The sequence below is a fragment of the Artemia sp. Qi Xiang Cuo genome, chromosome 8 (genome assembly GCF_049724085.1).
Source record: "Artemia sp. Qi Xiang Cuo chromosome 8, ASM4972408v1, whole genome shotgun sequence".
In the NCBI taxonomy this organism is placed as follows: Eukaryota; Metazoa; Arthropoda; class Branchiopoda; order Anostraca; family Artemiidae; genus Artemia; species Artemia sp. Qi Xiang Cuo.
This window is the reverse complement of record NC_142801.1, coordinates 48,472,835-48,487,814: the sequence shown is the minus strand read 5'-3', so window position 1 is coordinate 48,487,814 and position 14,980 is coordinate 48,472,835. Positions and strand designations below refer to the sequence as shown.

General features: G+C 34.7%; 1 protein-coding gene across 1 annotated transcript in view; it reads left to right on the top strand.

Moving 5' to 3' along the window:
- Positions 1–11,850, top strand: part of LOC148949503 (trypsin-like) — a 39,502-nt gene extending 27,652 nt beyond the window's left edge. The window contains exons 5-6 of the mRNA XM_089092999.1: positions 6,938–7,090; positions 11,610–11,850. Of these exons, the coding sequence (XP_088949125.1) occupies positions 6,938–7,090; positions 11,610–11,801 (345 nt within the window). The 3' untranslated portion in view covers positions 11,802–11,850. The remainder of the gene's footprint in view (positions 1–6,937; positions 7,091–11,609) is intronic.
- Positions 11,851–14,980: the final 3,130 nt, after the last annotated feature.

Here is a 14,980-nt window from a genome sequence, read left to right as displayed (position 1 = left end):
CACACAAATAAACTTACAAACACACACAAAAACTTACACACACACAAAAACTTACACACACAAAAAAAAACAAAAAACCACAATAACAAATAAAAAAACAAAAAAAATAAAAAAAACAAAAAAAATTAAAAACACAGAAAAACTTAAATACAAACAAAAAAATAACAACCAAAAAAAACTTAAAACAACAAAAAAAAATTACAAAAGCACAAAAAATTAAACAATCAATAAAAAAATTACACACACACAAAAACAAACACACACATAAACTAAAACACAAACAACATACACACAAAAACTTACATACACACAAAAACCTTTCAAACACAAAAAACTTAAATACACACAAAAAAACTTACACACCCACAAAAAAAACTTACACACACACAAAAACTAACACACACAAAAACTTAAACACACACAAAAACTTACACACACACAAAAACTTATTACACACACACTTACACACACACAAAAACTTACACACACATAAAAACTTACACAAACACACGAAAACTTACACACACAAAAAAACTTACAAACACACAAAAAATTACAGACACACAAAAAAAATAACAAACACACAAAAACTTACACACACAAAAAAACTAACATACACACAAAAAAAAACTTAAAAAAACAAACAAACTTAAACACACACAAAAAAACTTACACACACAAAAAAACTTACATACACACAAAAACTTACATACACACAAAAAACTTACACACAAACAAAAAACTTACACACACACAAAAACTTACACACGCACAAAAAAAACTTACACACACACAAAAACTTAAACACACACAAAAACTTACACACACACAAAAACTTATTACAGACACATAAACACAAGAAAATTTTATATTATTTTAGGAAAATAGAATTGATATGTGCACACACAAAAAAACTCGCACACACACAAAAACTTACACACACAAACAAACAAAACTCTAAGCTAAGACTCTAAGCTAAAAACTCTAAATTCTTAACTAAAACTAAACTAAACTAGAACTCTAACTGAAACTCAAATGTAAAACATCAAAATCTTAACTAAAATTAAACTAAACTAGAACTCTAACAAAAACTCTAAGCTAAGACTCTAAGCTAAAATTCTAAACTATTAACTAAAACTATACTAAACTAGAACTTCAATAAAAACTCTAAGCTAAAAACTCTAAACTCTTAACTAAAACTAAACTAGAACTCTAACTGAAACTCATAGGTAAAAAAAATCAAACTCTTAGCTAAAATTGAACTAAACTAGAACTCTAACAAAAAAAGCTCTAAGCTAAAATTCTAAAATCTTAACTAAATCTAAACTAAACTAGAACTCAAATTAAAACTCTAAGTTAAGACTCTAAGGTAATCAATCAATCAATCAATCAATTTATTAATACTAAAAAAAAAACAATACAATTACAAACTTAAAAATTTAAACACGCCCAAGAAGCTAAGATTGTACAGGGCCAACAAAACAAATAAAACACTATTATAAAGCACTAAAAAAAAAAAAAAAAAAAAAAAAAAAAAAAAATTAGATAAGAGACATTTATGAAAATAGGAGAAATAATAAGAGAAAATAGGAGAATTATTTGAAATATATTGAATGAAAGAAAAAAAAAGACATAAATGTGGATAGAAGGCAAAAAATGAAGAAAAAAGGGGGAAAATACTATACTGGAAATACCCAGCGAGAAAGTGCCTTTGCAGAAAGAGATAGAGGGACATCAGGAGGGATGGAGTTCCATAGTAAAATAGATTGATAAACAGGAGACCTCTGACCTGCTGTCGATGAACGCTTAGGTAAAATGAACCTGCGATAAGAGCCACGTAAAAAAGAAGAGTACCTACCTGAGCCTGACAGAAAGAAAAACTGCTGCAGAGATGGTGGGAGTCTACCTAGAAAAGCAGAATGTGCTAAATAAAGGTAACTTTTACCCACAATACGATCCAGCGGAGCTATTCCAGTATCATTATAAAGATCAGAGGAAGGGTAAAAACGAGGAAGAAGAAAAGTAGCCTTCACTGCCCTATTTTGGGCTCTTTGAAGTGAGCAGAGAAGAGATTTATTAGTACTACCCCAGACAGAACAGCAATAAGAAAGGTAAGGAAAAATAAAAGCATAATAAAGAGAAAGCATAACATCAGGGGGAAGAAATGAGTTAACCCTGTATAACATTGAAGATTGGCGGAGGACAAGGGACCGGGTATGAGTTATATGGGGTTTAAAAGAAAGAAAACAGTCAAGATACACACCAAGAAATTTCACTATAGTAGCTTGCGGTATAATATCATTCCCATAAGTCAGGATGGTTGGTTCTCCTGCGTCTCTCATACGATAAGGGGTTCTAAAGTGTACAATGGCACTTTTTTGGCTGTTGAGAGTCATACCATTTGACCAGCACCAATGTTTTACTTTATCAAGAAGACCTTGAGCTAGGGAAATGGCAGATGGCAGGTCCACTGCAGCAATGAAGAAGTTACTGTCATCAGCAAAAAGTATAGGGTGCACAAGGGGATGAAGACCATCAACAAGATCATTAATATAAATTAAAAACAAAAGTGGTCCAAGCACAGAGCCCTGTGGGACACCTTTCAAAATAGGCAAGGAAGAGGAAGAAGTACCATAAACCTAAACATGCTGAGATCTCCCTGAGAGGTAAGACCTAAACCATTCAAGTGGGACTCCATGCACTCCAAATGAAGATAATTTAGACAACAGAACAGAGTGAACGACCGTATCAAATGCCTTTGAAAAGTCAAGAAATAGACCCAAAACACACAAGCCCTTGTCAAGATTAACACGCACAAACTCTGTTGCATCTGAAAGTGCATGCAAGGTAGAGAAACTGGGACGAAAGCCATACTGATGGTTAGTTATGAGAGAATTACCTGCAGTCGTATTAGTACTAAATACAAATGAAGAGAGTCTACAATACACTACTTTTTCAACAACCTTAGAGATTACAGGAAGGAGAGAAATAGGTCTATAGTTTGAAATTAGAGATGAATCACCTTTTTTAAACAAAGGTACAACATTAGCAACTTTGAATAAATGAGGAAAAACACCAGAAGAAAGAGAGAGGTTAGTTATGTGTGAGATGGGGTTAGAAACAAACTGACCAATTTTTTTAAGAACATTACAGCTCAAACCAAAACCATCAACTGTACGGCTACTTGAAAGCTGAGAAATAATGTTAGAAATTTCCGTATCACTGCATGGAAAAAGGAAAAATGACTTTTCTGCTAAGGGAAAACTACTTACTCTGCTGTAGGGTGGATTAGGAACTGAAGGAAGTGAGGTGAAATACGAATTGAAGGCAAGGTAAACCACTAAACTCTTAACTAAAACTAAACTAAAACTCTAACTGAAACTCAAAGGTAAAAAAATCAAACTCTTAACTAAAATTAAACTAAACTAGAACTCTAACAAAAAAACTCTAAGCTAAGACTAAGCTAAAACTCTAAACTCTAAAATAAAATTAAAATAAACTATAACTCTAACAAAAACTCTAAGCTAAGACTCTAAGCTAAAACTCTAAACTATTAACTAAAACTAAACTAAACTAGAACTTCAACAAAAACTCTAAGATAATACTATAAGCTAAAAACTATAAATTATTAAATAAAACTAAACTAAACTATAACTCTAACTGAAACTCAAATGTAAAACATCAAACTCTTAACTAAAATTAAACTAAACTAGAACTCTAACAAAAACTCTAAGCTAAGACTCTAAGCTAAAACTCTGCTAAAAACTCTAAACTCTTAACTAAAACTAAACAAGAACTCTAACTGAAACTCAAAGGTAAAACATCAAAATCGTAACTAAAATTAAAGTAAAATAGAACTCTAACAAAAAGTGGCGCATCCCTGCGGCGCATTCCTGCGACGCTTTCCTGCGGTTCATCTCTGCGACGCCTTTCTGCGGCGGATTACCCGACCCGTGGCGCATCCCCCTGCGGCGCATCCCCATGCGGCGCCTTCCTGGCCCGCGGTGCTTCTCGGTCCCGGGGGACCTTTGAGGACCGGGGGGAGGGCCTCTGGGGTCCGGGGGTGGGGGGGCGGGGGGCCCTTTGGGGGGCCGGGGGCCCTTTGAGGACCAGAGGAGGGCCTTTGAGGGTCTGAGGTGGGCGTTTGGGGGGCTGGGGCTCTTTGGGAGCTTGGGGGGCCTTTGAGTACCGGGGGCTTCCTTCGGGGTTGGGGTGGTGGGGATCGGAACCCTTTGGGGTTGGGGTAGAGGACCTCACAACACTGTTCAAATGGAACTTGTGTATTATAACGACCACAGAGTTTCACCCTCAAATTCTCTTCTAAAACCTTTCCTAAAATCTTCTTTCAAAATGTCTCTAACTGTTTCGCCGAAATAATCCCATAAAATGGATAAAACGGTTTCGCCCAAATAATCCCTAAACGTAATTTCAGCGTGTTACTTTTGTTTGGCATCTCTGCGCTAACGCATTTCAAATTTCTAGGAAACCCTTTCCTACGTTAATCTATTCAACTCATAAATTTTCCTATCTAAACTATTAGGGTTTAGTTAGAATATAAATTTATCTCTCCGACTTAAAGATCAGTGAATCCGTATTTAAAAATAGAATTTCTATCTCTTTATACTCACGCATAATTCCAAGATAACAAGTGATGTCATTTATAATTCCTGACACTAAAGATCAATGAAACCCTATTTAAAAATAGAATATTAATTTTTCTCTCTGACCTAAAGAAGGTTTATCCCACAGACCTAAGATTAAAGAAGCCTTAATGTTTCTTAATTTCCCCTTCGTGAATCAATAATTTCCCCTAGCGATTATGTAAATCAAGTTCACTGGTTAGGTTAAAGATCAAACAATCTCATAACATTCGCGTCGAGCATGTCCATTCTCACTGACAACTAACAGACATAAAACAGGAACATAAATTGCTGTTGTCATCCTTAAATGTGACAAAATTCCTGTTTTTCCATTCTCACTGACAAAAACCATAAAAACAGACATAAATATGAGAAAGTTCCTGTTTTTCAAATTCTCACTGACAAAAACCATAAAAAATCCATAATTTGATGTTGACAACCATGAAAAACATCAAATAAATTTACCAACACACATACCCATACATGAAAACAGACATAAATGTGAGAAAGTTCCTGTTTTTTCAAGTGAGAAAATTCCTGTTTTTTCATTCTCACTGAGAAAACCATAAAAACATGCATAAATTATGTACTGTCCGGAGTAGAAGCCCCCTTTCTACTCTTTGCGTTTCTAATATGCCTAAACGAACAAATTCCTCCATTTCCCACCTTGAGCTGTTAAATAAATTGACCTATCCCTTTTGCCAATTCCCTCCGCATGTTTGTGCCATGTGTCAAACCGCAGATGCAATATGTCTATCTTGTGCCGCATTTTGGCCGTTCTAATTTAAATTTCCGATAAAATTGAAGAAAATCAAAAGCGTGCCCTAAAAATCGTTTATAAATAGGGTAAAATTATTTACTCTTACCCGATAAAAAAGGCTCAACTGATGACTTTCAAGGAAAAGGATTATTCTTTGCTCAAACTTCGGAAAGTCAGCGTTAGTTAATTATCAAACCAATATATTTTCCCCGGTTTCCACAATACCCTTGAACATTTATGCTTGTAAAGAAAAGTTGGAGAAAGTTTGATACCCTCGGTAACAAAGCTCCTTAACAATAAATCCCCTTGCTCTCCTTATTTTGCAGGCTCATTTCCACCCTTCGTGCTTTTTGTCTGTTTTTTTTATTCTTTACTTTACAAAAAGAATTTTTACTATATTTAGTTTTCAGTTAATTTTAGAGTTATCAACTACTCTTTTTCTTTTTTCACTGTTACTATTTTAGCATTTGTTACCTCTCTTTCACATTTTATCCTTCTTTCCTCGTTTTTCAAGCTTCTTTACCAATTATTTCCCTTTTCTTTTCGTTTTGACCAATTTTATAGTTCATTAGTATAGACAAGTATTATGTACATAAACAAGCCTGTGCTTTAGGTTAGTTGGTGTTATCAAGCTTTCTATTTTCATTTTTTTTGGCATAGAACAAAAATTCTGCAAATTTTGTCTGGGATAACGGTTTTTTTTCAGTATACCTTATAATGTCTTAATTTGCTTTGGTCACACACAATTAAAACACAAATTTATTCTGTTGGGGGAAGGGGTCGAAAACATAAAAAGTGCGTTTTGGTTCGAGCTTTTCTTAAAAACGTTTCGGCGAGAGAGTCATTTAGAGCTCTCTTGAAGAGATTTCTATCCCCCTGCCCCTCCCTGTTTACAGACATGTGTGTTTGAAACTTGTATCTGAAAGTTTTTTGATGGAAACAATAAAAAAACAGATGTTTTAGAGATATCATTTGTTTTAGAAAATTATTTTAAACCAGAGGTAGGCGAGACGAACTCTTGAGTGAGTAAGAAGAAAGCTATTTTCTGAAAAACGAGGGCCCTTAAGAAGAGGTCCCTTTGTAGAATCTTAGAGACTAATTGCACTAAATTTGACTCTTAATTACCTTTTTTCTCTTGATAAGTTCACATAAATGACACTAAGCCCCCCCCCCTTACACGCACACAAAAAAATTGCTCTTGCCTTCAGCACACCGAATTTATGGATATAGCCTACCCTATCTCTAAGTGCCTTGATGACCGAATGAGGCGCAGAAAACGGAGTGATGAAATCGATCAGGCCCGCTTTGTCGGGGTGGTGTATGCCTATTAGTTTGACAAAACCTTAAAAAATACATTTTTATTTTCGCATCAGAGATAAAGGCTGAATACTTCCTATACGACAAAAATCTGTCCAGTGAGTAAATTACGGCTAAAAATCTCAAGATCTTAAATTTTTGATTCAAGGCCATCTGCTCATCTACTTTGATTTTAAGCAAGTTATAACATATATTTCTTTTTACTTCATTATCATTTTAGGAATCTGGAAGAATTGTGAAAGAACTTCAAAAAGTGAAAGTTCCTTTGTTTGATAAAAAAAGTTGTTCTACTGCATATTCAACCTTGAACTACACACTAGATGACACTATGCTCTGTGCAGGCACTAAAGAAGGAGGTAAAGATTCCTGTCAGGTAAGCAATAAAAAACAAAAAAAAGAAAATAAAAAAAAAATATTGGAGTTTTAGACCGTCCCAATCAAATTATTAAGACCAATATGATCACTAACTTCTATTCCCCCGTTGAATAAAAAAGAAAACAAATCTAAAAAAAATAATGAAGTTTAAGGGTGTCCCAATCAAATTATTAAGACTAATATGATCACTAACTTCTATTCCCCTGTTGAATAAAAAAGAAGAAAAAGAAAATAAAATGAAGTGAAAAAGCTCCTAGGGAACAGACTACCATCTTACGAGCTAAAATAAAGATTTATAACGCCTGTATCTTTTCGATCAATGAATCAGTCAATTAATTTATTGCATTAAACGAATAAATACAGACTGCAAGTAAAATTCTCACCCCAGAAAAAAGCTTATGTAGGAGGAGGTAAACAAATAGATCAAGTTAAAAAAGAAATTTAGGAATATAGATTGAAAATGAGAAGAGATAGGATATGCAAAAGCGGAGAAAGCATAGGAATTAGAAACTAAAAGGAAAAACAGATTAGCGTTAAGAAAAAAAGTACTACTAAAAGAACAATTCAAGTTAGCATTAGGGGCGACTGAATTCTATGAATAACTATCACACACTGTGATCGATTTTAAAGTCTCAGCAATTAACATTTAAAAGAGAAGAAAGCAACGCAACGTGGCAAAGATTACACAGATAAAATGAAGGGGGGGGGGACTAAAGATGAGGATGAGAAAAAGCAGCTTACACAGCATAATTTTGAGGACGCTACATTAACAGTAGGAAAGACAAGGGTCAGTAAAAGTTTAATAAAACGTGCTTAAAATATCGAGAAAGAGGAAAGAATCAACCCTACATAACATACCAGATCGAATTGCAATAAAAAACAGGTTTGGTTAATTTGTCTAAAAAAGAAAGAAATGAGTCTATATAAATACTAGAAAACTCATTAACTACTGGTTACCTCGGGGAGTACTATCAAACTAATGGCATCTTCTAAGAAGGTTCAGATCTAAGATAAGGTGACTTAAATTAATTAGAAGAGATTTCTAGCTACAGCAATACCGTTAAGGAACACTAATCACTCACTCACCTTATTTAGAAGATTTGGGGCAAAAGTAAGGGATGGAGCTGAGGGCAGAGTCCTGCGATCAGCGCAATAACGCTGCCCAAGTAAAGAACGATGTTGGCACAATGTATTATTTTTTTTTCTTGGTTTTAGACCAGGGCACTTCGTATCGAAAGAGTTGGCGTAGAAACTTCGGAAAGGGCTCATTCGATTGGAAATTGGAGTGGCTAGTGCCCTTTTTAATAGTCAAAAGTGATTGGAAAGCAACTGGCCCCCCCGCCACGCCCATTATTCCCCCACATCACATCCAATCAAAATTTTGAGATAGCCATTTTGTTCAGCGTAGTTGATGTCCAGATAGAAAATATGTTGTTGGGGTGGTCACTCCCCCACAACCCTCAGGAGAAGGGTTTTAAGTTTTGCCCTGGGGGCATATAAGAACGATGTTGACACAATGTATTATGTATTATTTTTTCCTTTAGACCAGGGCACTTCGTATCGAAGAAGTTGTCGTAGAAACTTCAAAAAGGGCTCATTCAATTGGAAATTGGAGTGGCTTGTGCCCTTTTTAATAGTCGAATTTGATTAGAAGGCAACTAAAACCCCTTCCACGCCCACCATTTCCCGAAACACATCCAATTAAAATTTTGAGATAGCCATTTCGTTCAGCGTAGTTGATTTCAAGATAGAAATTATGTTTTTGAGAAGGACACCCCCCCACAGCCCCAAGGGCAAGGGTTGTAAGTTATGCCCTGGGGCATATAAGGTTCTTATAGAAAGCGTTGTCGTAGAAACTTCAAAAAAGGCTCATTCGACTGGAAATTCAAAGGGCTAGTGCCCTTTTTAATTGTCGAAAGTGATTTGATGGTAGCTAACCCACCTCTCACGCCTACCCTTTTCCCAAACACATCCAATCAACATTTTGAGATAGCCATTTTGTTCAACGTAGTTTTAAGTTCTGGAAATTAGGTTTTTGAGGATGACAACCCCCCTCACCCCAACAGCCCTCAGGGCAAGGGTTTTACGTTATGCCCAGGGGGTATATAAGGTTCTTATAGAAAGCGTTGTCGTAGAAACTTTAAAAAGGGCTCAGTCGATTGGAAATTGAAATGGCTAGTGCCCTTTTTAATAGTCGAAAGTGATTGGAAGGCAACTAACACCCTTTCCACGCCCACCATTTCCCTAAAGACATCCAATCAAAATTTTTAGATAGCCATTTTGTTCCACGCAGTTTAAAGTTCAGAAAATTATATCTTTGAGCCGGACACTTCCCCCACAGTCTTCAGGGCAAGGGTTATAAATTATGCCCTGGGGGCATATAAGGTTTTTATTGAGATCTTTGTCATAAAAACTTTAAAGAGCTCTTTCGATTGGAAATTCAATGGGCTAGTGCCCTTTTTAATAGCTGAAAGTGATTTGAGGACAACTAACCCCCCTCTCACGCTCAACTTTTCCCCAAACACATCCAATCAAAATTTTTCGATAGACATTTTATTCAACGTAGTTGAAAATTTTGGAAATCAGGTCTTTAAGGATGACAACCCCCCCCCCCCCACAGCACAGGTGTTTTTAGAAAGTGTTGTCGTAGAAACTCAAAAAGGGCTCATTTGATTGGAAATCAAAAGGCCTAGTGCCCTTTTTAATAGTCGAAATTGATTGGAAGGCTTGATATTTTTATAGTAAAGATCGATGTGGGTATAATGTATTATTTTTTTTGTTGTTGTTGTTGTTATTCAGACCAGGGCACTTCGTATCGAAGGAGTTGTCGTAGGAACTTCGAAAAGGGCTCATTCGATTGAAAATAGAAAGGGTTGATGCCCTTTTTAATAGTCAAAATGATTGGACTGCAACTAATCCCCCTCCCACGCCCACCCTCCCTTTTGCCCAATATGTTTAAAAACTAAATGTTGCCTTAAGGTTAAATCAAAATGCACTGTGTTAATGCTAACTCCAAATAAGGTATCTCATTAGTATCCCAAGAAGGACTGAGGTTATTATGATCAAACTTTTGGGGCTACTGCTCTTAAAATTTAGCCAAATCAAAATAGCGTAAGTGTACCCAAGCTATCAAAGAAACTAAACAAATTTTTTTGCGAATGGTATCAAGTTTTCCATTTCAGGTCATCTAGAGAAGGTATGAAACTAAATTAAACACTACTATTTGTGTCCAGATTTTTAAAAGGGTGTATGTTGTTAAAAATTGCAGAAAATTTTTCTCTAGCATACAAATAGCAGGCCAAACTATAAAGTCTTAAAAAAACGAAAAGATTTTAAGCTATTATTTTCTTTTTCCCTGAAAAGACTATGTCAATATAAAACGAACAGAAATTAATTAAAAAACTTTTTCTACAAAATAAGTTTTCCAAGAAAAGCAAAAATAAAATAAAATAATCTACCAAACGTGAAACTACCACAAATCAGCATCGATAAATAAATGAAACCCAAAACGAACAGAAATTACAATAAATAACCGAGTCAATCTCAAAACGAGCAGAAATTAACGTAAGTTCGGCTCTAAGCCCCTATGCCTTCCCAAGGCCAGTGCATAATTTGCACTTTACTGAAAAAAAAATACATATGAATGTGCATTGTCAGCTTAATATACATATACTGATATTTAGTAACCAAAATATTAATATTATTTGATTTATTAAAGTTATAAAAGTAAAAACATTTATACTTTTTTCCAGTAAAGATCGAAGGTACGAAGACCTCAAGAGAACCCATGGAACAACTCATTAGGCTACTATCAACGATTGTAAGATAGAAAATCAAGTGGTAAAACTATTTTTATCAAAATCTATTTTAACTAATTGAGACTTGGAGATATCTTTGAAACTTGACTTGCTTCTAACGCTTTCCACATTTTGTTCTTTTTCGTCTTGGATTGACTTCTTTATATCCTATTACTAGCCATCATCTTTTTTCTCATCTTATCTTCACTGTTTTTCCTTTACTATGGGAGAACACATTGCTTTTGGATAGGTAAATATTATTTTCTTAACCACACAGAATTTGCCTCACAACACAAAAAGTGTTAAGAAAAGTGAGCAGTTATGATACATGCTTTGTTCTTGCTATCCTTCAGGTGTCCAATGAATCAGTGTACACGCCACCTAGTTTTTCCGATTAACCACGAAATATAGTAATTACCTTTTCTTGCATTCAAAGACTGCAAGAAAATACTTACAAGAAAAGAAATTGATGATATGATAAGACTTTAATTACTAAATTCTTTACTTTTTTTATTGAACTGAGTGTTTAATATTTTATGCAAGCACAGATGTAGTAAGACTTAGTGCCATATCAGTTGCTTGGGCTTCGTAAAGTATGTTATAAAAAATGTATGGGCGAATAAGTCTAATAAGTGAACACATTTACAAAGTGAAATACTTTCAGTAAAAAAGAAAGAAAAAAGAGAAACGAGAAGTGACAGATTAAAGTTTTTTTTTCAGGGAGACAGTGGAGGACCTTTAGTTTGTGGTAAGGTTCTCACTGGAGTGGTATCCTGGGGATACGGCTGTGCCCGGGCTGGTTATCCCGGAATATATTCAAAGGTATGCAGATTTGTCCAATGGATCAAAAGTATCACCCATTCAAACGAACTTGAATTATTGATTGGACCGCAAATAATATTCAATAAATGACAAAAGATTATTGCTTTGTCTTGATTTATGTTGGAAATTAAACTTTAAATATTTGTTGGAATCTAATTTGACGTTCAGGACTGAAAAAGAGTAATCCAAACGTGTATTTAAATTTCATCTCCGTTCTGCTTTCAGTTTGTAATTTTTCTTTAGTTCTCCGTTTTTTGTGTGACGTTTCCTTTTAGAGTCCGCATTACATTTTATAATTCACCATTGTATGCAGATATAGTTCTCTTTTTCTGAGGGGTACCTTGTTGCTTATACAGAGACGATATTCACGATGTATTTTTCTTCATGGAATGTAACTGGCCTTAAATCCCTTTTCTTAGTTCCGTCGTGATTGGCCAGTTCCATTTTACATTTTACATCCATCTAACTTCGTTTTTTTTCTACGCTTTTATTTAACTTCGTCTCTGTTGGTAAAATCAAATAAAAAAAAAGAAAAAAAAAAAAAGAATCGTATCAACCCCTTGACTAATATAACTCGGGTTTGGCCATTACATATTTTTTCAATCGTTGTCAAGAACTAAGCCTGTTCTTAGTTTCGTTTAAGTATTAGTACGTTTCAAATAGCGTTAAGTGTAATATGCGACATTTTACTCCAAGATTTGCAAAAGGCCAATTCTATGGAATAATTACTATTATGAATGATTAACATCACAAGTGTATCACAAGTGTTGTAATTATGAAGGGTGACAAAGCATGTATGCAGTTTGTAAGCGTGAATTATTCACTGTCCGTACCATTAAAAGTTAAAGCAAAACAAAACAAGGTTAAAAAAACAGCATATTTTTTATGTCATGAGTTTTTAATTTAATCACTTAAAAGAAGTATTGGATGAAAAGATCTAAAAACAAGACTCCAATTTTACAATTATCAAGTTTGTAAAAAGATTTAGAAAGAGTCGAAACGCGATTTATATACCCCTCATGTCCACAATGAAACTGAGGACTTGAACTTATCCACAATGAAATTTCACCAATACCGAGATTTAGCTAGCGGCTAATTTGAGCCAATCAAATATTTCATAGAATTTCCTGATTGGCTCAAATTTGCGCTAGCTAAACCTCAGTATAAGTAAAGTCTCATTGCGAATGGGCCTTCAATGATATAATTATAGTCTCTAATGTCAGCTAAAAATCGGTATAATTTTAACGAACAGTTTTAATAATTAACACAATTAACAAATACTACTTAATACAGTTACTACTTAACAAACACTAATAAGTTACTACTACTACTCCTACTACCAACTCACCGCAGCACAAAGCTGCCTGAGGCCAATACAGCTACACACGCTACTCCTCCACTCCAATCTGTTTAAAGCCTCCCTCTTTACACCTTCCGATGAAGTTCCCATTTCCCTTAAATCTTTCTTTACGAAATCCTCCCACCCCAATCTGTCATCCTTCATCCACAGAATGTGCCCTAGCTATCTCAACCTTTCTCTTATTATAGCCCTAGAAAGCAGGATTGAACCACACATTTCGTACAGCCTACTGTTTGAAATACGGTCAGTCAGTCAGGTGCCCAAAACAATCCGAAGGCAGTTTCTCTGGAAAATATCTATCAAATCTTCCCCCGTTTTCCCGAGCGCCTATGCTTCAGAACCAAATTTGACCGTTGTCATCACTGTAAATTCCAATATTCTAATCTTGGTTTGCACACTTATCTTCCTATTCTACCAAACTTTTTTCAACTTAAAAACATCCTGATCCTTGACTATTTTACTTTTGACATCTTCACTGCACTCGCCGTTTTTACTAATAATACTACCAAGGTAAGTGAAGTTATCCACTTGATCGATCTTTTCGTTACCCAACGTCAACTTTTCATCTTCATTTGTTCTAAGCCTTAGCGAATTAGTTTTATTAACATAAATTTCCATGCTTGTTCTAGTATCATGAGCTCACAAAACCTCTAAAAGTTCATTCATTGTGCTCCCACTTTTATCTAGAATGCTTAAATCATCAGCATAACTTAAGTTCAGGAAAGTTTTTCTTCCGTATTTGATTCCATCTTCTCCCATTACCTTTGCTGTGCTCCTTAAGACAAAGTCCATCAAGAGGATATAACACAACCTTGCTTAACCCCTGATTTTATACGAAACCAGCTACTAGCCTCATTTTCTACCCTAATAATAATTTGCGTTAATATTTACAGCGTTAGCAATTAAAAGGCTCGAAAAAGAGCTGCATATTTTGTAATTCGTTTTTAATTTTCATTATAATTTAGAATGTAATGAGGTTTAAAAAGTGGCGGGAAAATTATTTACATATCGCTCAGTGGCATAATATCTAATACTCACTAAAAAAAGGAATACTTATCACAAGAAATTTTAATAATGAATACATCTAACAAATCATGCCATTAGCTTAATACTGCTTGAAGTACTAACGACAGTGAAAATAAAGTCTGATTGTTTGAATTATTTATTTTTATTATTTAATTAATAATTAATTAATTAATAATAATAATTAATTATTTTTAAACAAATGAATTTTGCCTTATATGCGTTTCTCGATGTTGAAATTCCTGAAGAAGTGATCGAACAATGGCGGAAAATGTTCCGTTTTCAGAAGTTGTGATGAAACCAAGGCCGTATCCGGGGGGGGGTGTTACCCGGTTTGAACCCCCCCCCCCCGAAATTTTTGACCGATTCGAAAATAAGTCGAAAATTAGTAAACCGAGGTAAAAATCAGTAAAATTAGCCAAAAACTAAGTCAAAAATTAGTACCCCCCCCCCCCTGAAAAAAAGTCCTGGATCCGCCCTTGGATGAAACGTCTCTGGAAGACGGAAATCATAACGAGAAGCTTGAAATTGCTTTTAGTCCTTCAGTTCTTTCACATTCCGCAAAAATTGTCATTTATATTCAAAAAGATTTTCAACTCTTGCCTAGTTCTTCTTATCCTCTATCTGAAAATTGGAAACCAGTCTTCATACACAAAACTAACAGAGCACTACAAAAAAAAAGAAAAAAAGAGCCCTATAGCCTACTTTCTAGGACGAATTGGTAAGTGTTAACTTACATAATCATGTAAATCTTTATACTTCCAAATGCAGTTATTTAGTTTTCGTTAGTAGCGGATATAAAGTTAAAAAAAGAAACATGGCTGAAAAATCCGCAAGAAATAATCTAAAATCATGCAGCTTAATAAAATCATCACAGCTTAATGAG